At 39.3% G+C, this 26,385-nt stretch overlaps 1 protein-coding gene across 2 annotated transcripts in view; it reads left to right on the top strand.

Moving 5' to 3' along the window:
• cps1 (carbamoyl-phosphate synthase 1, mitochondrial) overlaps positions 1 to 26,385 on the top strand; it is a 46,581-nt gene that overhangs the window by 16,380 nt on the left and 3,816 nt on the right. The window contains exons 22-39 of one of the 2 annotated variants that reach the window (XM_068328830.1): positions 194 to 335; positions 840 to 905; positions 1,052 to 1,115; positions 1,361 to 1,542; positions 5,675 to 5,869; positions 7,058 to 7,125; positions 9,204 to 9,279; positions 9,863 to 9,940; positions 11,781 to 11,888; positions 12,435 to 12,524; positions 12,798 to 12,968; positions 18,389 to 18,463; positions 18,580 to 18,678; positions 20,570 to 20,629; positions 20,726 to 20,838; positions 23,009 to 23,138; positions 23,956 to 24,034; positions 25,089 to 25,513. In XM_068328830.1, the coding sequence (XP_068184931.1) occupies positions 194 to 335; positions 840 to 905; positions 1,052 to 1,115; positions 1,361 to 1,542; positions 5,675 to 5,869; positions 7,058 to 7,125; positions 9,204 to 9,279; positions 9,863 to 9,940; positions 11,781 to 11,888; positions 12,435 to 12,524; positions 12,798 to 12,968; positions 18,389 to 18,463; positions 18,580 to 18,678; positions 20,570 to 20,629; positions 20,726 to 20,838; positions 23,009 to 23,138; positions 23,956 to 24,034; positions 25,089 to 25,132 (1,840 nt within the window). In that variant the 3' untranslated portion in view covers positions 25,133 to 25,513. Of the gene's footprint in view, positions 1 to 193; positions 336 to 839; positions 906 to 1,051; positions 1,116 to 1,360; positions 1,543 to 5,674; positions 5,870 to 7,057; positions 7,126 to 9,203; positions 9,280 to 9,862; positions 9,941 to 11,780; positions 11,889 to 12,434; positions 12,525 to 12,797; positions 12,969 to 18,388; positions 18,464 to 18,579; positions 18,679 to 20,569; positions 20,630 to 20,725; positions 20,839 to 23,008; positions 23,139 to 23,955; positions 24,035 to 25,088; positions 25,514 to 26,385 lie in introns of those variants that run through there. The other variant, XM_068328831.1, reaches the window with a different exon arrangement.

Below are 26,385 nucleotides of genomic sequence, written 5' to 3'. Positions count from 1 at the left end.
TCAACCCTTTGTAGATAAACCAGCCTCAAAAGTGCACACCACTAAAAACTGAACAAAGATGAAAGAGGCACTGACTCTGGATGGACTTAATCTGAAAGTCCGTTTAATGATTTTTAAACTGTTTGAAAGTATGGTTGCACGTATTTAAATGGTTGGCTATGTTGTTAGAGTTAGTCATTTTCTCCCCCATCAGTGACACAGTACCCAAGGACCTGCTACTGAAGGCCAAACAGGATGGCTTCTCAGATCGTCAGGTCGGTCAGATTCTGGGTTCCACTGAGCAAGCGGCCAGAAACTTGAGGCTCAGTCAGGGCATCAAACCCTGGGTCAAACAGGTGAGTGTTCAAGGAGTTAGTCAGCTACATCTGTGAGTGTTCACAGATGTAGCTGACTAAATGTTTAGGTGTCCTCCACAGACTTTCTACAACTAAGCATACTCCAGATACATGGCTTTAGTCCTACAAAAACCTTGACTGCTCATTCGATGTTCTCTAAACCTTTTAAAGTATTACCTTGACATATGAGCGGCTCAACATACAAGGTTTTTGGGATATGACACATATTGTTGTTTGAAGTACAGGCAAAAATCTGAGGAATGAGTCGTGCTTTGGGGAAAAATTGTTTGAGATACTTTGAAATTGACATACGAGCTCGGTCCCAGAAGAGATTAAATGCATATGTCAAGGTACTACTGTAGTTGAAAATATTTATTCCTGAATGGAATGTTATTTATCAAAAGTAGCAGTGAATAACATTAGAGGTCTAGTGTTTCACAGATGTGATATTAAACATACTCCTTTATTAGAATCATTCCATGTATTTTTTCTGACACTTCTCAGATTGACACCTTGGCAGCAGAGTATCCAGCCATGACCAACTACCTATACTGTACATATCATGGTCAGGTAACTAAGAGGAGAAAATATACTGATATAATGCATGCGATTATTCCAGTCAATGTCAACATTAGAATTTGCTGTCCTAAAGAATTACTCATACCCACAAAAGGGTTCCATTGACGATGGTTTCATCAATTTATTCACTCCATTAGGAGCATGATCTTGACTTTAAAGACCGGGGGATCATGGTTCTGGGTTGTGGGCCTTACCACATCGGTAAGTCAATGTTTTTTATAAGAAACCTAATTGTCAGTCTGATTGTCATGGTTTTGCTGATTAAGGTATATCAATACCATCATTGACATGATTCCACTGCTTGAACTGAAAGTTTTTATATTCATTACTTACAACGCAAGAGTTATCATAAAGTGTTGTTCTCCAGGAAAATAAAGTATGTGTCCTTCTCATAGAGATTCCTGTTTATGACCAACATTTTCAACACCATTGGTTTGATCCACTAGGTAGCAGTGTTGAGTTTGACTGGTGCGCAGTGTCCAGTATCAGGGCCTTGAGACAGATGGGCAAAAAGACAGTGGTGGTCAACCACAACCCCGAGACGGTCAGCACCGACTTTGATGAGTGTGATCGACTTTACTTTGAGGAGCTGACCCTGGAACGCATCCTGGACATCACCGAGCAAGAGGTGAACATTGTGCATTGTCATTTGACTTACTTCTACACACAATCTGCTATCCTAGTCTGGGTTGCCGGGTCTATCCCAGAATGCATCAGGAGAGAGATAATTCAACAGGCTATCACAGGCTATATCATTGATAATAACTGCTTATGTATTCATAGATATTGAGTAGAATTCGATTGAAATATTTCACTGCAATCAATACAGTGCTCCCGGCAGCTTGAATAGTATTGGTTAGTTGCACAATGCATAGATAATAATAAAGGAAATCAATCATGCAGCCCAGCACAGAGATAAGGAAAACTTGTGGAATATAAACAAAAAACCCACAATATTAGCAGGGACATGAATGCGTGTAATAATATAATGATTCTTCTCACCAGAGATTCCTAATTTGTTTTGGTATATGGGTGCTGCTCAGGAATAATTGTAAAGAACAAAACTGGTTTTAAAATGTAAGCAGCATTACTTGGCATCATCTGAAAAATATTATTTGTTTAGAATGGATTAGATGAAAGATTATGGTGGCACAGTAATACAGCAGGTAGTGGTGTTTCGTCACAGCAAGAAGGCCTTGGGTTTAATTTATTTTGTGTGTGGAGTTTGCATGTTCTCCCCCTGTTTTCATGAGTTCTCTCCACGTTCTCCAGCATCCGCCCACTTCCAAAAATATGCAGCTTGGGAGAATTGATCATTTCAAATTTTCCAACGGTGTGAGTGTTAGCGTGAGTGGTTGTTTCTTTCTTTTGTGTGGCCCGGCGAAGAGTCACTGGGCGTACCCCACCTCTCACCTGTATCCGGTGGGGCCCAGTGACCCGCAAGGCCGATATTTGGCTGTTGATAGGAAGATCGCAATCTTCTTGTCCACAGCATGTATGGATGGATAGATGTAATATCAAATATCCAAGTCTGTTTGGCGGTTCAATGAAAATCTATTGAATTTGGTATTTGGAACCTCACTCTGACTTCATCTTGCTCATTATTTGTTAATCTGTTCATTCTTACTCAATACATGAACTGCCTTTGAACAATTACTACTGAGAAAAGCTGACATTTCAGCCAGGTTGTGTGTGGGAAAGATTTTGACCAGTCCATTGTTGCTAAACCTGGAGATAAACTGCCATTCAGCAGACCTTAGGAACATAGCCAGTTAACACAGCAAATACAAGTCAACCAATCAACCATAAATCATTCAAAAAGCTGACAGATCTAAATGCAATCAACCAGGCTTTTCCATCCCATAAACCGAAAGTAATTTTGGGTTAATGTGTTTTTCCTTCTCATCCATGTTCAAACATCATAGCACACAATTTTCTACTGGTGAGGATGTCTTATGGTTCTGACATCATTCATAATAAAACAACACATTAATTTTAACTTCACAACAAACACATTTTTGTCGCCTAATCTAATTGCTGTATGAAGAACCAAATTGTTAGCTTATTTCTTAAATACTCTCATGTACAACACTTATACATTCTGAACAGTTAAGGCTTTCAATAAATGATGATAGCAGCACATTGAATTTTGAACATAGTAGAATTCTGTGAAATATTCTGATTCCAGGGTTAGCAGGTTGGCAGGGTTTGCGGGGTTATTGATGAAACAACCAAGCAAGCAAGCGACCTAGGATAGATCCTGTCTCAGTGCATTTTTGCCGTAGGTTATGACTGTCAGGTCAAGGTTTATACCTTGGAACGACGGTGTGTGCACAATGGTGTGAATGACAAGAAAGCATAAACTGAATCAACAAATACTGAAGGCTTCACCATGTCTGCAGTCACTCCTGCAAAGTGTATGCTGGCTCTGCTGCTTCAAAATTATTTTCAATGATAAAAAGTCTCGAATTTAAGAAAAGAAGCATCAGATTTGGATTTTTCTTCATGCAAAATATTAGGAAAGTGCTATATTAATGGCAGCACAAGCACTGTCGACAACTCCACTTACTGTAAAATGTTTTTATATACTCTAAAATGTATAGAGCGAGATTACAGTATTCTCTTTCTGTCTGAATGAATCTGTAATGTGGTATGTGTTACGGAGTGCTACATTACAATCGAAGTTAGATGGCTTTACTTTAGCTGCAGGTATGTGGATTTTTCATGAATGTCATCTTTTTTTTTAGCCTATTTTTGCTTTTATTAAATTTAGTTATTTAGATTTATTTAGATTAGCTTTTGTTAGAAGAGGTAAAAAAATGTGACAGTGAAAAAGGGGTGCGGGATTGACATTCGGCAAATTACATGACCGGGATTGAAACCCACTGCCTCTGTGCGGAGACCAAGACCTCTGTAGGTAGGGTACACACCCGTCCAACAGTGCTATCCTCATCCTGTTGATTCTATTATTGTATTATTTTTTAATAGAAATAATTTATTGTGCTGCTATAAATTTGTATTCTTACCAAAAACATTTTTGTGGCTGTTTTTGAATCAAGTGTAGGTCTACTCACATCATGGAGACTCAGTAGATCAGTATCACAATGTATAGAATGCTGATTATAACAACAACATTCTGAGTGTACATCAGTGGTTCTTTACCTGGGTTCGATCGAACCCTAGGGGTTCGGTGAGTCGGTCTCACAGGTTCCGCGGAGACGGAGGTCAAGACAAAACACCCAACACGATGTGTCGGTTGTTTTTGCCAAACATACACGAATCACTGTGTACGTTTGACACATTGTGTCAAATCGTGATGACACCCCCCCTAGCCATCACTGGCTGCAGGTGATCAAGCTACATCGATTAGCCTACCTGTGCTACATGGGATTTTGCGCACTCAGTAGTCGATTTATGCCTGTCATGATGGTACGACATCTGTTTGCATTCTTAACATTTTAATTCATAGTAACTATGTTGAGCAAAAAAAGAAAGCGGTCATACGAATATGTGCAACATGAATTTACATGTACTGTATAACGGAACATGATGTGAGTCAGCGTTTTGCATGATTTGCAATGTCATGTTGAGCAACTCTAGTCTGGCACTGGCAAAAATAAAGGAACACTACCTTAAGCCGCATGGAAAACAAAAGAAACAGACTTTGCTGTGAAAATGACATAAGAGTAGCACTTGCCAAGATGAAGCCACGCATATCTAAACTGGTCTCTCAGTAACAACAGCAGAAGTCACACTGATTTGTAGGTAGGTCATTTTATCTGAGTTCATGCACTGTCTTGGTTTTGTTCTTTGAAAAAGGTGACGTTAATGCACAATTCATTAAATACAACAGAAAAAACATATACTTCTGTCTTAAATTTTAATTTTTAATTTTTAATTTTTAATTAACGAAGGGTTCGGTGAGTGAGCATATGAAACCGGCAGGGTTTGGTACCTCCAACAAGGTTAGGAACCACTGGTATACATAGTTATTATAATTTACCTTTTATTATATTGGTCATGAAGTTGTCAAGACGATATATGATTTCACAGACTTCATTTGTATGTAAGTTCTCAAGTGCTGGTGTGTGCAACAGGGCCCAGCTGACCTTTCACACCTCTGAGTTTCCTCACTGAAGTGTGTTCCAACGTCCACTGTTTTCTTCCCTGCAGAGGAATTGTAATCCAGTTAAAGTTGCGATGAGATCGGAGTCTGATGAAGTGTTTGTTTGTTCAGGGTGATAACATTACCATCAATCCCTCTCTCACAGCTACAGCCCTCTCTTGCTTCCTGCATGTGAATGTGATAAATATGGCATTAGAGCGTGGAGATAAACCCCGGACAGGAGCGCGAGCCTCGCCCCATGAATAATGAAGAAATACAACCTGGCATTGCCATGGAAACAGGATCCCTTTTGGATCAGCCAGACAGGAAAAGGGGTTGCATGTTATTATTAAAAGGAGCAGATGTTCTCATTCACAACATGAAACACACACAATTGTGATTATTAAACCCATGGCCATCTAGGATCAGGTGTGTTTGTCTCATATTGTCACCATGTGATCAGTGCTAAGAATGACTGGCGGTGAGCACAGGTTTCAAACTGTTCATCTCAGTTGATAGGCCCCCAGTAGAAACTCCGAGACCTGACAGAGCATCTCTTTTGCTCCTTTCCCTTCTCTTCCTTCCCCTCCTGCCTATTTTTTATCTTCTTTTTATTATCCTCCACATATTTTGTCATCCATCCTTTCCTCTCCAGGGTTGCTCGGGCAGCATTGTGTCAGTAGGAGGCCAGATCCCCAACAACCTGGCCATCCCATTGCACCTGAATGGGGTAAAGATTCTGGGAACGAGCCCCCTGCAGATCGACCGGGCTGAGGAGCGCTCCGTCTTCTCTGGTATACTCGATGACCTTGGGGTGGCACAAGCTCCGTGGAGAGCTCTCAGCTCCCTGGTGAGAGAAAACAAACTATTGTAATGAAAGTCATTAATAAAATACTGTAACATGACATTTTGTGATTAGCACCGTAAACTGTAAATCTTGTACTTCTACACAAGGAGATGTTATAATCCACCAGAAAAAAAAAATTCAGTAGTTTTGTAGGCAACAAACATTAAGGAAAATGTCTTCCAGTAAATTTGTTTGCAGTGATGAGGTGAGCTCAAAATGTTAGGAGCATGTTCATGCAGGTGAAGTGACATTTTCTGTTAAAGTCCATTGTCATGTAATTAGTTTTGCATACTTATGGAACTGCTTAGAAAAACCTATTAGTTGTATTATTTCTGAGCTAATTTAAAAAAAAAAAAGTATACCTGTAGAGGAAAAATAAGGAATCTAAGGCCTTAAATAGTGTATTTCCACTACATAGCCCAACCATACCAAATGTGTTGTACCGAATTATGTCCTGGCAGCATCGTTACTTAAATATCAGCTACAAGTCGGATTTTTCAATGTACAGTACTTATATAATTTTCTGGTTTTTTTTATATGTATTATTTACTTCATAAACACATTATTGCTGTCAGTTTAGCCATATAACATCACACCATATAGCATCACAACAACCTTTCCCACAATCCTCATTATGTATTGAACCACCTCACTTACTACTCTTATAATTCACCTCTTAATTCGCTCATGGTAACGTCATAATGGAGCCCCTCAGTGGAAGCACTGAAATATGTCTCTTCCATTACCCTGCTCATGTATTCAGTTACCATAAGGAGTGATTAGCCAATACGCACAAATAAAGTTTTGTGTCTCTCCAGAGTCTACCCACATGTTGTATTTCCCTGCAGATTGTGAAGAAACGTTTTGTTTTTATTGGACTGGAATAATTCAGAGAGCGCTGTGGGGAGATGTTTGTCTTGTGTCTCTAGGAAGCTGTTTTGTGTTTGTTAATGGTAAGCCACCTGGCGAGTGAACAGTTGTTAATGATGGAGAGAAATGGCTAGACATGCAGAGACACAGAATAGAGAGGGGGGGATGATGAGGACATGCATCCGTTTTCCAACTGTTAAACTTCTTCCTCTTTCTTGCCTTATTTTTCACACAAAGTGAATGGAAGAACACAAAACCAAAAGGGGAATGAGTGAAAGCATTAAACCCAATGCGCTTTTCTGTGTTATTCTCTGCCTTTAGGAAGATGCTTTTGCCTTTGCCAACCAGGTTGGCTATCCATGTCTGCTGCGCCCCTCCTATGTTCTCAGGTGAGTTTTAATAGACATCAGTCAACATACAGTATTTATTGGAGTGGGTTATGTGAATACGTGAGGATTCATTGACTGACTCATTCTAACAACATATTTAACAAGATGGGTAACATGTTATGAATTCTGTCAAAATTCCAATGCAAACACCACAACAGAACTTATTTTTTTGGAGTGTTAAAAATCTAAAAATTTCTCCATAGCTACTTCACAGATTCATCTCTACAGAACACAATAATGATTGATCTAAAATATTGGTCTCCAAGTTTATTCAAAGTTGCAGGGACATCTCTGTCCAGCAGAGGTCGTAATTAGGGTCTGTCTGCTTGCAGGACAAATTTTTTTTGGGACGTTTTGAAAGACTGAAAGTGTCTTATATATGGTGATGTATCTCTCTATGTGTAGAATTTTGGTATATTTTGAGTGTTATGTGTTAACTTAAATCTACTGTGTGTCAAATCTGTTTGTGATGAATGCAGAATTGATAACATTGTCTTGCAAATAATTTGGAAATGAGGAAATTATGACAGATAATAAAAAAGATTTGTATCACGTTGTTGTTTTCATGACATAAATAACATGCGTCTGTATTTTATGGAGCCTCTTTCAACCAGATGTAGTTACAGTGTCTCCTGTTACTCATGGTACCCTGGTGTGAAATGTGTCTATAGACACATATGGAACATTTTTAAGTACACAACACACATTTAAACTAGAATATTTTCTTCTTTTTCAGATTGAGGCTTCAACTTGTCATAACCTTGAAATGCACATGCATGCAAAACTACATAACTGATAATGAAGTGTCTTCAAATCCATGTTTTATTTGCATACGTACAAAATCCAGCTTTACCTTTCTCTTTGAGAACATTTGCTCGGCAGTATAATTGAAGTGACACTAGTGGTCTTACTTGCAGTGATGTGCATAAGCAGCAATCTTTCTGTTTTCAAAGTGGTTTCTGGCCACCAAGATGTCAATCCAAAGCTTGAGCATTTGGAAGTTGTCTTATTTTGTTGTTTACAGAATTTGCAAAAGCCGATGTTGGCAAGACAGAACGAAATGCTAATGCACTGTAGTTCTGAAGGATTTCTTTTTCTGTGAAAGCAAACCTGTGTGAGTGACAAGTGAGTTAAGTAATACATCCCAGCATGGAAATCACTTTACTCACTTGTGTGAAAGTATATCAGTTGAATTTATTGTCATTCCATCGTTTTATATTCAATGTGTTTGTTGAATTGTGCTTTTGCGTGGTATTTTAGATGCTTTTCTTGATTTTTGTTGGGGGAAAAAACAGGATACAGATCTCTCAACAAAATTTCTCATGTGTTAAAGAATATTCCATTCTCACCCAAACCAAAATACCTGGTATGGGTGAGAATAGAATGCGCCAATAGGAGGTGAGGCGAGAGCGTTCAACCGATTCATTGGCTAACTCATCATTATTATTAACATGTCTTATCAGGCAATAGAAGCCTGCGTGATGGATTAAAAGACTGGACTCATGTGAAATTTCAGACAGCAGTCTTGCATAGACTAAATAGGCTCATGGACAAGGATTTGTCTGTTTATAATACGCGTTGCTTGTACTTAAATGAGCGGGACATATGTGCACCTCTGATCCACAATCGACTGAGACGTGAACGTCTGCTCCAAGCTGGTGGCATTTCTCTGTCGTGTTTCTCTCAACTCCTCTGTCTTAATCAACAGGATATCCTATCTAGTCGTTTGAAATAAAACAACAACAGCCACAACAAAACTAGCCTAAATCTGTTGTTTTTTTAATGACTATGTTTCTGAACTTGTTTTCAAGAGCCTGGAGTGCTTTTCGACCTAAATAACTGCTCTTCTCATATTCTCCCCCTTCCCTATTTCGACTGTTTCTAGACCTCGTTCCCGATGGTAATAATGATGCAACGAAGAGATAATGAGTGTTCTGAACGATCATTTGAAGCTCGTATGTTCTCCTGTTTGCTTGCTTCTCTTCCTCTCCTGTGGCCTTTTGTTTTCTCTTCCTCACTCACTCACTCACTCACTCACTCACTCACTCACTCAGTCTCTCCTGCTTGTCTCTCGCCAGTGGCTCTGCGATGAACGTCGTGCACGGAGAGGAGGAGATGAAACGCTTCTTGGAGGAGGCCACTCAGGTGTCCCAGGTGAGATCAAGGTTAACACCCCGAGTGCAAATCCACATGAGAGAGACACGCCTCCATATGCTGTATTTCCATGTTTTAATTCTGCTCTCTCTTGTACTGAATCAACATGACACACGCACACAACCGCTCTCTCGCTGACTCTTTTTCATGTTGCTCTATCCCCTTGCTTTCAATTAACTAATGCTACCAGCTGGCATGGCTGTTGGCTAGTCAGTGTGCGGCTCTAGTTTACTGAATGCCCAGGAGGTCCAGGGGTATCTGAGCACTGCAAGAGCCCAAGGAATCAGATAGTGGTTGAACGGGTTTAAACAGACTAGTCTCATATTCTTGTGAACAGTGACCTTCTGCTTTAATTTAACAATAAGAAGTTCACATCGCATGAGCAACGCAGGAGCTGGGGGAGAAATAGATAAAACATTTTGAAATGTGTGGCCCACAGACAACAGCAGATGCTACCATGGATACCAAATCCAGGGGATCATATATGATATTCCCACCAATTAACTCCACAAACACACAAGGCTTTACTTTATTTCACCTTCGATTCAATGCTAGATTAAGAGACATGCTGACTTTCTTGCAGGAACATCCGGTAGTCATCACCAAGTTCATCCGCGGTGCCAGAGAGGTGGAAGTGGATGCTGTTGCCAAGAGAGGCAAGGTGAGCGTTACTGCCTTGTTCTGTTTGATGATACAAATACTTGCCTCTCGCTCTCAGTATTTAAAGGAGTGCTAGACTCAATGCCATGCTAATTCACTAGCGGACAATATTTTTTGTCCCTGTTTTGTTCATATTGACCCCCTGTTTGAATATATTTAGATTTATAACATTGTCATTGTTATTCATCTCCGTGACCTGTCATTACTCAGTCTTTTGCAGGTTAGTGTAGAGGTAGGACAGATATTGAGCACAGTGGATGAATAAAGTGGAAGTAATCTCATTCATCTTCTGTGAAAAGGCATTATAGTCCAGACAGCAGTTGATGGGGAAAAAGGAATACACAAATAAAAGCAAAATGGAGGTGATATGTGTTGATACGAAATTATTTTATTTTTGCTTGCATTCATTTAGGGCCAAAATCCTCCTTTTCAGACAGCAGAGGCTGGAGAATGTGCATGTTTATGCCGCAGGTTGTGTGCGCACCTTCAGAGTACAATACACGTCAGTGAAAAGTAATCATTATTAGCTTTTCTTTAAAAATTGGACATAAAGCAAATAAAGACAAGAAAGCAAAGGATGCGTCTCGCACTCCAACTTTAATAAGATCTTTTTTTTTTCCCAACAATGATAAATATGAAGGGAAAAGCAAAAGTCAAGCGCATACACACGGTCTGATGTATCTATGTGCCAACACTTGGGAAAGAATAAGTTCCTGTATTGTATACCTCCGTAACTAGCGGTGGTGTCCCAAAGCACGGTTTCTATCTTGGATTTTCGATCTTGTCATTACCTTATTATCTCATATCTCAAAAAACTCATATGTCGAGCAGCTCCAGTCTGAAAGTGCTATAGTACACAACAAGTGTATGAAATTGATGAGGTACCACTTTAGGCATATTGTCTTTATACTATATAGAATATCAAAAAGGGTTAATCTCACATTCTGCCTTAATGTCTTAGTGTCTTGGAATAGAAAACACAATAAATGAATTAGATTGTAACAAGACAACAAACACACATGGAACCTGACCTGGGACGGCAGGTAATGTATAGATTCTTGCATTAATGTACCGACCAAGGTCCTGGACATCCTATCTGAATTTCTATTGTTTAGGATGGGAGACATTTCAAGGGTGCCACTTTGAATGTGGGCTGTCCGGTTGAATGGTACATTTTTTTCTCTCTATTTTCCCTGAATGCAGTCCCTCCATTATCGTCAGTATCACATTAACAAGCTGTCCATTCATTGAACACTAAACAGGACTCATTATTCCTGGCCAGGCTGTATATGTGTGGGGGTGTGGAAAAGTCAGATAATGGGTATTAATTACAGCCTCTATCTGAAGAGTGCAAATGAATGTTGTGGTTAGCAGCAGTTTAAATGAGGTAATGACACAGCAGCTCATTTACAGATACACACACACTTGCTCGAAGTCGCACAGTGATACAAATTACCTTTCCTGGGAGTGAAATGTTGGAACCTGTTGTGTTGATACTGAATATCGACACAGATTGTTTCTTAGCTAGTCCATCAACAATCAAAGATCTTTTATTCAAACAGTTTTTCAATAAGTGTTGACTTAATTTCTCCAAATACACAGTTAAGCATTCAATCTGACATCTCGAGTGCCTTTTTGTGCACTGTGACATGCGGTAGGTATAGAGACATGTCTGGAGGCCATTTGCCTCTAAACCTGAATAATTCTAATCAGAGAACAGACCAAGGCTGCAAAAGCTGACTTGCCTTGAGGGGGTATATCTGTCACCTATCAGAGCGCAGAGCTGCATGCAAATAATGTTAATGACAGGTAGATGACATGATACTAATGCTTCTGTCCAGGTTCTGGTCCATGCCATAACAGAGCATGTGGAAGATGCGGGAGTACATTCAGGAGATGCCACACTGATGCTCCCAACCCAGACTATTAGCCAAGGGGCACTCGAAAAGGTAAATGAAGGGGTTCTGTTATGAAAAACAATTTTTTTCTGGTCTCAACACTGTGTATCCTCAGCATCAAAAGGAACACACAGACACACGGTACGTTTTTGTCTTATTAATACTTGCTTATGATTGTGAGTAAAGTGCTATATTGATACATACTTTATTGATCCCTAAGTGGGGAAATTTTTCACCACAAATCCTCCGATATGTTTGCCAGTCCTTTTCAGTTTAATCAGCTGATCTCATGTTTAGACAAATGAGGCCATGGGGTTATGTTCGACTGACTGACACAGTAGCTCCAGTTTTACCATAGAAAAATTAAGTTACTTAATAAAAAAAGAGAAAAACAAGAGAAAAAGAAGAGAGAAATATATAGCAACAAAGATACCGCTGAGCATGGTGCATACATGTGCATGCAGAGTACACGTTTAAATAACTCTCAGCTGCCATATAAAAACTCAAACTATACCATATGTAATGTAATAAATTATCCAACTAATACTTCATCGCAAGCTGTGTGTTATGTTTTTGCTGTTTTTCCTTCACTTTCAGGTTAAAATTGCCACCCGGAAAATCGCACAAGCTTTTGAAATCTCTGGACCTTTTAATGTCCAGTTTCTGGTTAAAGGCAGCGATGTCATGGTAGGTGAATCTCCTCAGGGTGTTGCTGAATGATGGATGAACATTTTTACACTTGACAGGAAATTAATTCAGAAGCAGAACCTGTATGGATTTTATGATTTAGATTCTTAGTTTTCATATTTGTGTTACAGTTTGTATGCAGAAAATGTATGCATATGTAATCTGGCCATTTGTACAGTGAGTGTTTGTGTTTATACTTTGTTGGTTCTGTGTCTTTTGTCTGTCTTTAATTGCGCACTTTGAAATTAACTCATTTATATTGTCATCTTTTAGGTAATCGAATGTAACCTGCGTGCGTCTCGCTCTTTTCCATTCGTGTCAAAAACCATTGGTGTGGACTTCATAAAGGTGGCGACGAAAGTAATGGTGGGAGAGCCTTTAGATGAGGCCAGCCTCCCCTCCCTGGAGAGGCCAATTGTTCCCTTTGAATATGTCGGCATTAAGGTGAGAGGGAAAAACTGAAATCAAGCTAGGAACTTTCATGCTTTAATTAGCTTCAAGAGTTCTTAGTTGTTTTATTTATGGGAAATTTTTACAGAGCAAATGTCATAAATGGATCAGAAATGTATGAAAAGTCATGTTTTTCTGAGAAATTTTTCATTACCTTGACGTTGCATGTTATGCAATGATCTGCCCCTGAAATACTTTTTCCATCAATGTAAATAGGGCTTAGTAACAATTGTAATGCACTGTCAAGCCATTCAGGAAAGTTTAAAGTCCTTTCCTGAATTAAGTAGAAATACAAGGTGCTTCGTTGTTTCTCTTCTAATTCATGGCCTGAAATGTCCTATAATGGTCCCTAGAAGCATATATTGAGTGATGCTTAGCGTTAGCGGAGTTTGTGCAGAATTTCAATCACACAATGGAAATTAAAAAGACAAAGGTCTTAGGCTTCGTGGGTAAATGGTCTTTCTTCTTCTTCTCCTTTCGGCTTTTCCCTTCAGGGGTCACCACAGCAAATCAGTTGCCTCCATCTAACCCTGTCTTCTGCATCCTCTTCTCTCACACCAACATCACTACATCACTTCATCCATAAACCTCCTCTTTGGTCTTCCTCTAGGCCTCCTGCCTGGCAGTTCAAAACTCGGTATCCTTCTACCAATATATTCACTATCTCTCCTCTGGACATGTCCAAACCATCTCAGTCTGGCCTCTCTGACTTTATCTCCAAAACCTCTAACATGTGCTGTCCCTCTGATGTACTCATTCCTGATCCTATCCTTCCTGGTCACTCCCAGAGAGAACGTCAGCATCTTCATCTCTGCTACCTCCAGCTCTGTCTCCTGTCTTTTCCTCAGTGACACTGTCTCTAGACCAAACAACATCGCTGGTCTCACCACAGTTTTGTACACCTTTCCTTTCATTTTAGCTGAAACTCTTCTATCACACATCACACCTGACACTTTCCTCCACCCGTTCCATCCTGCCTGTACACGCTTCTTCACCTCTTTTCCACACTCTCCATTGCTCTGGACTGTTGACCCTAAGTACTTAAAATCCTCCACCTTCTTGATCTCTTCTCCCTGTAACCTCACTCTTCCACTTGGGTTCCTCTCATTCACACACATGTACTCTGTCTTACTGCGGCTAACCTTCATTCCTCTCCTTTCCAGGACAAACCTCCACCTCTCTAGCTTCTCCTCCACCTGTTCCCTGCTCTCACTGTAGATCTCAATGTCATCTGCAAACATCATCTTCCATGGAGGTTCAGCCTGTCCATCACTATAGCGAACAAGAAGGGGCTCAGAGCTGATCTCTGATGCAGTCCCACCTCCACCTTGAACTCCTCTGTCACACCTACAGCACACCTCACCACTGTCTTACAGTCCTCATACATGTCCTACACTGCTCTAACATTCTTCTCTGCCACTCCAGACTTCCTCATACAATACCACAGTTCCTCTCTGGGCACACTGTCATAAGCTTTCTCCAGATCTACAAAAACACAATGCAGCTCCCTCTGGCCTTCTGTGTACTTCTCTATCAACATCCTCAAAGCAAATACTGCATCTGCAGTACTCTTTTTTGCCATGAAACCATACTGCTGCTCACAAATGCTCACTTCTGCCCTTAGTCTAGCTTCCACTACTCTTTCCCATAACTTCATTGTATGGCTCGTCAGCTTTATTCCTCTGTAGTTGCCACAACTCTACACGTCTCCCTTGTTTTTACAAATGGGCACCAACACACTTCTCCATTCCTAGGGCATCTTCTCACTATCTAAGATCCTGTTGAACAACCCAGTCAGAAACTCTACTGCCACCTCTCCTAGACACTTCCATACCTCCGAGTGCCTTTCCACTATTCATCCTCTTCAATGGCATCCTCACTTCATCCTGACTAATCTTTGCCACTTCCTGTTCCATAACAGCCACCTGCAAATGGTGATAAAATAGGGTAAATGGTCTTTCTATCTATGTTTAAATGTGAAACACGATTCTGATGTTTTAACTGTTCTACTGCTCTACATTAAACATTTAACTGTGTAAAACACAATAGTGAATTTAAAAGGTAATAACTATTTCCTGAGTAAAAAAATGGCTTTTTGTATTCCTCACAAAGTCTTAATAACCATGTGTCTGAACTTCCTGCAATCAAATGAAATGAGTATGGTTTCAAAATTAGTTCCTGCATAAAGAGTCACATGTTTCTGATATCTTACTGGTACTTCAGTTCAGCTTCTATTGGATATCATACTATAACTGGCAATTACTGCTCCATCCCTCTGTCTTGGCATGATGGTGGGGTGTAAGTGCTTTGTCGTATCGGTTGGGAGGCTCACTTCTTAGATTGGATGTGAAAAACTTTCTGTTGCCAGCTGTTCCTAAGCTATTTTTCAGAGGTAATTTCTCCCTCTAATTATAGTGGGGCTGTTGCAACAATGGGTGTAGTTTGCAGCCAATCACGCAGGTATAATCTCCTACTCTCCCCCGCCACGTAAAGTTTTCAATTTCTAGTCTACATAGTGGTGAAGAATATTAAACAGAACTCTGAATACTCTGGACACCGGGCTTAAAAGACTTTCCGATTTCACTTGGAGTCTATGATACAGACTTCAGACTAACTAATGTGGGCTTGCTGGAAGGCCTGCCAGTGTGTGTGATAATGAAACAGTGTGGCTATGGTTAATTTCTTCCTGTTTAACATAGCAATGCTACCGCAGTATCAAGACCCTTCTGAAAAAACATACTGTGATGTTTTGACTCATTATCCAGCTGCAGTAGCCTGAAGTGGGAGCCATCAAAATACGCTCTGTCCCAGCTTTCATCCTGTCCGTCTTCATTGTATCATCACAAGGCACAAGTCGCTGACATCCACAGGAGCCACCTTCATTTATCTGTCTTGTTCACTTTTAACATCACACCGCTGCTCTTGCCATGTTTTATTCTCTCCGTGACAGTCCCTCGTTTGAGGCCTTGTTTTCTTTTCACTAACAAGTCCCTTTTGTGTGATCTCTGTCTCAATACAAAAACTCCCAGGAACAATAACACTGCTGTATTTATGATACTGAGAAGACGACAAGCACAAAAATAACATTTGAGGAGGAGGAAGTGGGTTTGGTGTTTTGGTGTCAGTCCCCATTGGGCAATTATTGGCTGAAGAAAAATAACTGCTAACACTGAATGTTTTGTTCCCTTGACCGTGGCCTTCAGAATGTTATGGTGACTTCTGAGATAGACACATTCTTGTTAGCCAAATGAGTTGGAAGAAATATCTAATTCCAGAAACACTGAATAGGACATGCTTCCGTCAAACCAACACCTGTATTTTGTAGTAGCTACATGGTATTATCTTCCTTTTTTGAATTTGAAGACCGTAAGCTTCATGGAAACATCCAGTGTGTACTGTTACCATATTTACTGTTGCCCGCGCATTAGGGTGGCATGGTAGCACAGCAGGTAGCGCTGTTGCCTCACTACAAGAAGGTTCCAGATTCGAGTCCTTTCTGTGTGGAGGTTTTATGTGCTCTGAATTGGTGCACTCCAGGTTTTCATCAGCCTAAATTGACCGTGAGTTGACATATAACTTTATTGCTAACATTATTTAAACCTCAATTAAAGCTTGAGGCTCCGGTCATTTAAAAAAAAATACAACACAGTTAGACGGGTGCCATTCCGGTCTCAGACATGAATTTACATTGAGCAAAAATGTAATGTGGAAATGTCTAACTTTATTCATTTTCTTCTGTACTGGTGCTCAGCTGGTGCCCCAAGAGGACATTGTTCATGTTGTGGTGCTTCTCCTGTCTCTGAGGAGTGGGCGTTCGGGATGGGAGAGAGAGAGATGGGGAGGTGGTGTGTGTGTAGGATGTTGTTGCTGTGAAGCCCTGGTTATTGCGACAGTCATATGTGTTCTGTCCTGGAAACAAACCGTTGCATTTAGAGGGCAAACCATTACAACTGAGACCACTGAGGTTTTTTATAAAACATACTCTTCAAGGCTTCTTATTGTCAGTGGTTGGTAAAGATTGGTTCTATGTTTAATCCTGTATATTTAATCTCACTTTTTTCACAGAAAGACCATGAAGCAAGTTTTCTTCTTTTTCAAGTTCCTTGTTTCATTGTCATAAAAGTTCCCTCTCACTGCCTCTTCATTTTTTGATCTTGGTTACATTCTGCTGTTTTATCTCTTCATACTTTGTCTGACTATTTGAACAAAGCCAAGATACGCAAAGCAGGGTCTCTATGCATTCCCTTCTCTCATCCCTCCTTACATTAGTATGCAAACATTACAATAAACTGATTAGATAGCCCGTTTCAAGGATGAATCCCCCCTAGTGGCCCTTGCCTCTGTGTGTGCATACACATGAACCACACAAAGGCACACTGCCTCCCTCTCTGTCTCCTTTCAAGGTAATGGGGGTTGTCTGCATTAGAAGGAGAAATGAGAACAGCTTTATACATGGCACACAACTATTCTTAATTTGTAACACAATGACAAGACGCCACTGTCTTCTCTTCTGTTTCAAGCACATTCCTTTCATTCATTCTTTAACCTCGTCTTTACTGATAGAATTTTGCAGTTTGCATTTTACTGTCTTTCCCTATTTTACTCTTTCCATCGTTTTTCTAGACAAGTTTTTCTCTTGTCTTAATTATTTGATATCGCACCTTTTGTTCTTTCGAGTAATTTCATTCATTTTCCCCATTGAATTTATTTTATCATTTATCTTTCCTTGCAGTCTTCTCTTCCTCTGTATCTTCTTGAGTTTATTCTTCTTGCTGTTCTGCCACTAAGGAGACTCAGCAGCTAGACAGGCAGTTACATTATTGGTGAATTGCAGTTGAAGAAGTCTATTTCAAATGTTTTTGGTTTGTTAACAAGCAGAATGTATCATAAATCTCTTCAATTCTTCCATGTTTCCATACTTTTTTTCTTTACCTTTAAAAGTTTGATAGTTGAAGCCGATGTTTTGGTTTTGGGTAAAAAAAACCCCAAAAAACCCTTTATTTGTAATTGGACTGATGGTATACTACAACCTCCGGCTTTGTTTACCTGATTGTTAAACCTGTAGATTGTAGCAGTGTTGAATCAGTTTCTTTTGGAATTTACGTCTATCGACTGTCATGTTCTTTAAGTATTTGTTAATTTCATTTTACATCCACTATTATTAGCAAACCTTTTTTATCATGGTAATTTAAGAGGAACACAAATCATAGTAAACCATTAATTATCATAATGACTGCCACTTTGGTAAATTAACTCAACTGACCATCATTGAAAACCATTTTGAGTTATGATAACTGTTTGAAGCCGAACCAGGTGATGCAGTTTCAACATGGACTTACCATTGTCACATGTGGTGTAATTTATTGCTTCAAAAGTTTCCTGACACAATCCCTCCCCATTTTCTGCTTTCCCAGGCGCCTATGTTCTCCTGGCCTCGCCTCAGGGATGCAGATCCTGTGCTTCGCTGTGAGATGGCCTCTACTGGGGAAGTGAGGCTTTCTGAAACACACAACCTGGTTTTTGCATCAATGCGTTTGTCACATTTAATTTAGAAATATTTTGTTAATTATTACTCACCCATGCCTATTTGCATGCTTAACTGCAGGTAGCCTGTTTTGGACCAAATCTTTATTCAGCCTTCCTGAAGGCGATGCTCTCCACAGGCTTCAAGCTTCCACAGAAGGGCATCCTGATTGGGATTCAGGTAATACTACAGCCATCTGGATTTCTACTTCCCTCATGTTTATTTTTCCTGTCGGTGCGTCCTGCCCACATACCAACAAACGTGAGGTTTCTTATGAACAGATGGCCCAAATCTTTTAGGCTATTGGCTTCTGCCTCTGCCAGCCTGGTAATCCACTGTTTCTTTCACACCAAATCACACCTTGCTTTATGCAACTCTTGACAAATCTAATGTGACCTAAAGATCACAGCTTTTGAGTTTACTACTGCAAATGACTTCGAGAAATACCTACCAGCAGAACTTGAATGCATCAGACAAAAAATCTCCCGCTGTGAACAGGAATCCTGGAAAGTGACAAATATCATTTAATACAAAAACATTTTCCTCATTTTCAGCATCTGAATTCTGTCAAAAATGAATGGAAAGTCTTTATTTTACCTGTCCTTACTGATCTGTCCTCTATAGCAGGGGTCCCCAACCCCCGGTACCGGTCCGTGGATCTTTTGGTACCGAGCAGCTCAGAAAGAAAAAATAATTTGCATTACCTCCGTTTTATTTATTTGGGATTCTGCAAGATGTTTTATTATGAAAAATTACCAGATTCTCTGTTACATCTGAATATGTCAGTGGTCCCCAACCACTGGGTCGCGACCGGGTATCTGGTCGCGGGGCATTAGGTACTGGGCTGCAAAGAAAGTTTGACCTTCTTTTTTTTCATTGATTACCAGTCTAAAGATGTTTTATTTTGAAAAGCGTCGTCTGTGTAGAACGACACACAGACAAATGCATGCGTCTGTCCTGCTTGACAGTTCTCGGTCACGTGACAGGTTACCAGCCATTACCACCAAATTAAGCGCCCGCAACCGTGCCAGTGTTCTGGATTAAGTGCAGATTATTCTGGGATCACCATTTCCAACCTCCTGTCTTTGTGGAGTGGGATTTTCTGCAGTGACCGTAAAGAAAACCAAATTGCAAAGGACGTCCGGAACACACTTCAGGTGTCTTTCTCTCCTGTTACCCCTAGATCAGCGGTCCCCAACCACTAATTCTCATTATTGTAATTATTGTTATTTGATTGACTTGTTCACTCTTTTATTGGAAATGATCAATATTTCTCCAACGTTGAATGCACTGATTGTAAGTCGCTATATTTCAAAATAAACCTCATCAGTGCAGTCACTTGAATCGAGTTTTTATTCTAATTATTTCTTACAATTATTTTGTTTACAGAGATGTTGATTATCAATTTATGTAAAAAAAAATAATTATTGTCTGTTGATGTCTTTATTTTACATAAAAACACTGCGGACGATTTATTATTAGACTACAGCTGTCCTGGCATCATTAACGATTATTGAGCAAATGAAGGCCGGTCTGTGAAAATATTATATTTGATGAAACCGTTCTGTGGTGCAAAAAAGTTTGGGGACTGCTGATCTATAGAACGTGCTTAGAAGTCAAGCTGGTGATCGATGATAGACTGTTGGATCTGGTGAGATTCTTATCAATGTAAAACATTCAAAGCTTATCACTGATAACCTTATGAATTTGTATGGCATGTCCTGCCATAAATGCAAAATGTTTGTGGTAAAATAACTGCCATTATATTTTTTTGAGTGTATTCTACAGCACATGCTGAAATTGTCTATACCAGTATCCTGTTTAGTTTTAAGCAGTCCGATTCTCCAATGCATTTTACATTTCAAGGACCCATTAGTTTTGAACATTATTTTTATTGTCATGTATACAAGAGTTTTTTTTAAACTCTTGGGTACTGTTGAGTTTGATACTGATGACATGTTTCTGAAATGACCTTGAATTGCTGACAAAATTAAAACAACTTTAAATGCTACTTGCTGTGCTATGACTCAGTGTTGTTTGTTTGTTTTCTGATCCTCTGTTATCCTCCTAGCATTCATTCCGACCCAATTTCCTGGCTACTGCCCATAGACTTAAAGAAGAAGGATTCAAAGTGAGTACTGAAAAATTGATGTCAGAATTATTTCCTTTATTTCATTTTTCTACCGTTGATATGTATGCTGTGTGTTTTCTTATTCTTGTCCTGTAGCTTTATGCTACTGAAGCCACCTCTGCATGGCTGTGCGCCAACGATGTCCCTGCCACTCCAGTTGCGTGGCCTTCTGAGAAAGAAGGAAACACGGATTTGCCCAGCATAAAGAGGTTGAGAAATTTTTTTTTTCACTGTTGTAATCCCCAAAGGGAAATTAAGAATGCACACTTTAGCACGTCATCTTCTTCTTTTCCTTTCGGCTTTTCCCTTCAGGGGTCGCCACAGCGAATCAATTTCCGTCATAATCATACATATTAGTGTGTACAGGCCCTTGTAATACACACAACCACACACAAGGGGGCTTGTGAGCATGCAACGCGTGGCGAGCAGCCCCTTTGTGGCGAGCAGCCCCTTTGTGAAGCGCCCAAATGAGCTGCTTGTGAGGGGGGACGGCGCCTTGCTCAAGGGTGCCTTGGCAGTTGTACAGAGGAGAGCTGACACCTCCCACTTTCAGCTCACACTGAGTGTTTTTGGGCTGGAGCGGGAATCTCGGAACATGGGATGACCCGCTCTGCTGCCCGCTCTACCACTGAGCTACTGCCGCCCGCAAAAATTACTCATTGTGCTTAAATTTCTATTTTGATTCTTATGACTCATTCACACATGGAACGGCAAACTAATGAAAGACCTTGAAGGCAGAGATGTGTTTATGGTTCCAGAGGCCAGGGTTAAGCTATCCAAAAATTGTGATTCATTGGATTCAAAATGGCAGTATCTAATCTAATGTTTGATCAGATTCTGCCTTAATGTCTAAGGGCATCGTGCCTTCATTATGTTTGCGATATGCTCACAAGATCAAAGTAGATGCAGCAGACTAAGAAGTCCATACTAATTGCATTAGCCAGAAGTAGGGCTTAAATAGGGGAGACGTGGAACGTTTAATGTTACAGCAGTACCAAGTTTGGAGATAATCAAAAAAGCAGCTAAAGCATTATGGTTTTCATTTTGCCATGGCAAGCAATACTTATTTTGGATTGGAAAACTTGAACAACTTTGACATTGATTTGATTGTAAGGCAAATCACATATATTTTCGTTATTTTTTAAATGAAACAGAAGTTATATCAATCACTTTCATTTGTCTAACATACAACCTTTTTCAAATGATCCATCACAGAAGAATTGGAGCAGCCTTAGTGTAACGGTAATTTTGAGGTAATGATTCCACAAACAAGTCATTATCATGGTACAATGAAGCCATCTGGACCATATGCTTTGAAATGAGTCGACAAAGAAGAAGGTGTAAAAGGAATTTACTAGACCTAGACTAAATCAACATAAGGCTGTCTGGCATAACCTGTGATGTAGAGGCCAACTCTTTAAAAAGAACACGACCTTTGTTGCTGCTGTTGTCTGTCCCCCGTATTGTGTATTAGAATAAAGCTAGTTTCAGCCATCTGTCAAAGGCCTTTAAGTGGGTCTGTTGTCTATGTTTGAGAGAGATGGAGACAGTGGGAGTGATAGACACAGTTCAAGAGTAATTAGAATAGTGGGTGATAGCATTAGATTTATAGGCCTTTAATAGTGAGTTTTTATACTGATTTTCTTTGACTTTTGTTGATAAAATGAGTCTCAAAAGTGGAGAAACTTCCAAAAAACTAAACATTTTTTCCCCAGTGTACCGGTAGATACAAGTAACGCACAACTAGCATACAAAATGGACAAGTGTAGCTTTGTTTGGAACATAGCACTATTCCATGCTTAGAAAAGTTCAGTCTATTGTTGACATGTTGAGATCTTCATGTTCAAGTTTTCCCTATCATTTGTTGACTTTAGTTTTCTCTATGCTGGATTCTGCTAATCTTTGCTGTCCAAAAGAGTCAGATCATTGAGATCTTCAGTAACTGTTCAGAATGTAGAACCAAATCAATGAGGATAAAAACTGCAAAGAGCTACGTAGTTAACATATTAATGTGGTGCATGCAAGTGCAGAAATACAAATGCCAGTGTCTGGTCTGGTCATCACAAATATGCAACCAGTGTGAATGTCCTTAAGATGCACCAAACAGTTAAAAGATTCTACTGTTTTCCAAAGTCCCCTGCAATATACAGTATTTGCTGCTCATTCATCCATTGGCACAAACTCAGACCCTGATGGCCAGCCATCAAGAGAGATTTGGACAAGAGGAAGCAAAGGTCATATCATTAACCCCGTGAACAGTGGATACTCCATTATTTAAGCTGCACTGGGATAAAGGAGGTTGTGTGATTAGATTCTGTAATTCCATATTTCAAAGCTGAAGTTCATTACTTTAAATAGTTTTTTGGTTTTTTTTTACAGACTGATCAGCGAGGGTCAGATTGACCTCGTTGTGAACTTGCCCAACAATAACACGCACCACGCGAAGGATAACTTGATCATCCGCAGAATGGCTATTGATTACGGTGTTCCCCTCATCACCAATTACCAGGTCAGTAAATGTCACACGACAAGTGACTGGGGAAAAGTGTTGCTGTCTGCAGTTAATATATTCTCACAGTGGCCATTACTCTTTGATGTCAGAGTCTGAGTGGGAAGCCTCAAATTCTGGCTGGTTGGTTAATTTATATAGATATAGGAAGATTGATGAGCAAATGACAAAAAGCTATGAGTATATAATAAATAACATTTGCATACAATAGCTGCATTTTACCTAATATTAACACCAAATAGTGCCACACAGTACAAGCACAATTACACTTCAAAATATTTATTTTGGCCTGTGAATCACATCAATTTTTTAATGTTACATTAACTAAAGCTTTTCTTAAGCCCCCTCTACGGACTTCATTATTATTCTTGTTAAGTCAGTAACATTTATGTCATGCCGATTGGAGCACTCTTTTCTTTGCGCCATTCATACAGATTACACCCAACAAACGTGAAACCTATCAGATTAACAAAACATTTTTATGTGGCATGAAGAGCCTGGCAAGACATGCCAGCATCATTTCATTGCATTCGATTATTGATTACAAGTATATTTCTTTTTATTTCATGCCTAAAGGTGTCCAAGATTGACTGATGTCTTTTCTAATATATCCACAAACACTGTCAAAGCTGGTAGAAGTAAGAAAACTGAGGAATTCTTCCATCAGCTTTTGTCAAATGATTCACAACTGGAACAAAACATGACAACATCAGTATTTTAGATTCCTGCCCCTAGGGGGCTTTCTGAAGAAAATGGTGAATATATATTGACGTATTAATATTTAAGTACTGTAAAGACTATTTGCTCTATTTATTAGGTGGCAAAGTTGTTTGCAGAGGCTGTTCACTACATGGATGAGCTTGACACCACCAGTCTTTTCCACTACCGGCAGAAAGGTACCCAACCAGGAAGGACTAACCAACAAAACTAAACTTTCCTTTATTTTTTTTATGTAAGGCAAGAGTATAAACAAATGTCCATTCTAAAATTTCTTAAAATTAATTGAATCCTTGTTTCTCACCCTGTGACGTGAAACAGAAATAGTTATTTCTGAGTCCTATAATGAACACATTAACTATGGATACTTAACTCTATCACCATTACCACTGAGCCTAATTGAGCAGTAATTTCTTTTTACATGAGGGTGATGTATAATTATTTTGTACGTTTTATTTCCTTTACAGCTGTATTGATGATCTTACATAACAAACAATATAGAGTTCCTTAATATATATATGGAAGCACGGTATGGCACACATGTGATTCAGCTCTAGAAATTCAGAACTCTTCATAGGCTGACTGAATTTTCAGCTGAATACATTTTTACAACTATTTTAGATGAGAAAATGTAATTTGAGACAGCCTATCTATCTATCTATCTATCTATCTATCTATCTATCTATCTATCTATCTATCTATCTATCTATCTATCTATCTATCTATCTATCTATCTATCTATCTATCTATCTATCTATCCATACATACATTCACTGTTATGCACCTCATATTTTAAAGTGTCATCAGTGTCTTCCAGTTGATTGAGAAAATCTGACCTACTGAATTCTGTGATATTTCCTGTAATTGAATAACCTCACTCATGTTTCTGAACACATGGAACTGCTGGATCCATATTCTCTGTGAGCTGAAAACATGAAGTGGTCACATTTAAGAAGATCTGCTCTCTAGCTGCTCGGTGATGCAAAGTAGAGAGAACTCCAAATGTACATTTTTTTGTATTTTCTAAAAATTTTCCGAATAGAATTCCATGTTTCAACCACAATTTTTTTAAGGTCTTCCTTATCACTCGACATGTAGTATTGTATGGGAATGACCTTCTGATAGTTGACATGTTTATGCTGTAGTTTGTGGTTTGGGTTGGGATTTTAGTACAATATAAATGATCACTTTCTTTATCTTTTTTCTTTTTTTTGTGTGGATTGTGTTGTCTAGCACCTGCATGGCCATGTTTCCCTGGAATAATTTTTTCAGATTGAGTTGTACTGTCCAGTAGAATTTTTCCAGCCAGTTTGGATCTACCAGCTCTGGACAGATCAGGTCTTTGATTTGCAGGAACATTTTCAAACGTTCCATTTTCCTGCACCATGGAGGTGCAGGAAAACTGTTTCTATTTTCACCATCTGTTATATCGAAAATTTTTATCTCAGATAAATCTAACTGATAACCAAAAAATTTTGCCACTGTTACAGCAAAATATGGGCCATAGATAAATGATATGACTGTTTTTTAGCTGACAAAAATTTTTTTTTCTTGTTAATTTGATGTGTGCGTTACCTAAGTATTGTTTGAGTTGTAGATAGTAAAATTTTTGACATGAAAATTCAAATAAAATATTATTCTAATTTTTTTTCCACCTCTATCCATGTATATCTTTTGTCAAAGCCATGGACAGCCACTGCAGTGGGGCTAAAGAACCACAGGTTGCTGCACCCCGATTTTTAAGAAAAAGTGCCAAGCAGTCACGGAATACATGGAGAGGATCCAAAAGCACAACAGTAAAGGGAATTCCAAATCCATGGTTTATTTCAAATTCAGGTTAACTATCTGAACTGACGAACACATCTAATATGGAACAGGCAAACATTAAACAAAATCCAGAAATCAGGTAGAATCACTGGGAAAATGAAAGTTGAAAAGTAGAAATGAACGCTAATATTCTGGCAGAGAACTGTAGGCTGAACAGGTATACATAGAGAGTGGAGACTGATTGAGGTATGAGGAGCAGGTGACTAGCAATGAAGGTTGTGGGAATGAACTTGATTATATAGAAGGACGTGAAGAAAGATTTAAAGAAACAGGAGATATGCATGACTTGTGTGGATAGCAATGTTACCTCTAATTTTTCATGTTTCTGGGCATACACACAAGCTTCCTGAGCGCACTGAGGACCACTGAGCAACATCAGATGTGCACGCTGTGGCCTCACACCAGTATCACAGTTGTTCAAAACCTTGGATCATAGCAAGTTACATGGCTTATGAAAAGAATCAAACTACAGTAGCAATTTTCGTTAGTTTACTTTTAATGTAAGTGATTTGGCCCATTTTGTCACAAAAAAGATAAAAATCTTGTTCTTCATGAGATGTGTAGTGTGTCATATATGAGGGTCCTGCTTTGGCCATGGGAAGAATGCTGCTTAGGGTCCCGTTCTGGAAGAAATGGCACATATAGACCTTTCAGACATAACAGACATAACATTTTGTTCACATTAAAAGATTCACATTTTGCA

The sequence above is a fragment of the Antennarius striatus genome, chromosome 12 (assembly GCF_040054535.1).
Source record: "Antennarius striatus isolate MH-2024 chromosome 12, ASM4005453v1, whole genome shotgun sequence".
Classification (NCBI taxonomy): domain Eukaryota; kingdom Metazoa; phylum Chordata; class Actinopteri; order Lophiiformes; family Antennariidae; genus Antennarius; species Antennarius striatus.
Note: the sequence above shows the minus strand (reverse complement) of the source record. Positions and strands in the feature narration are given on the sequence as shown.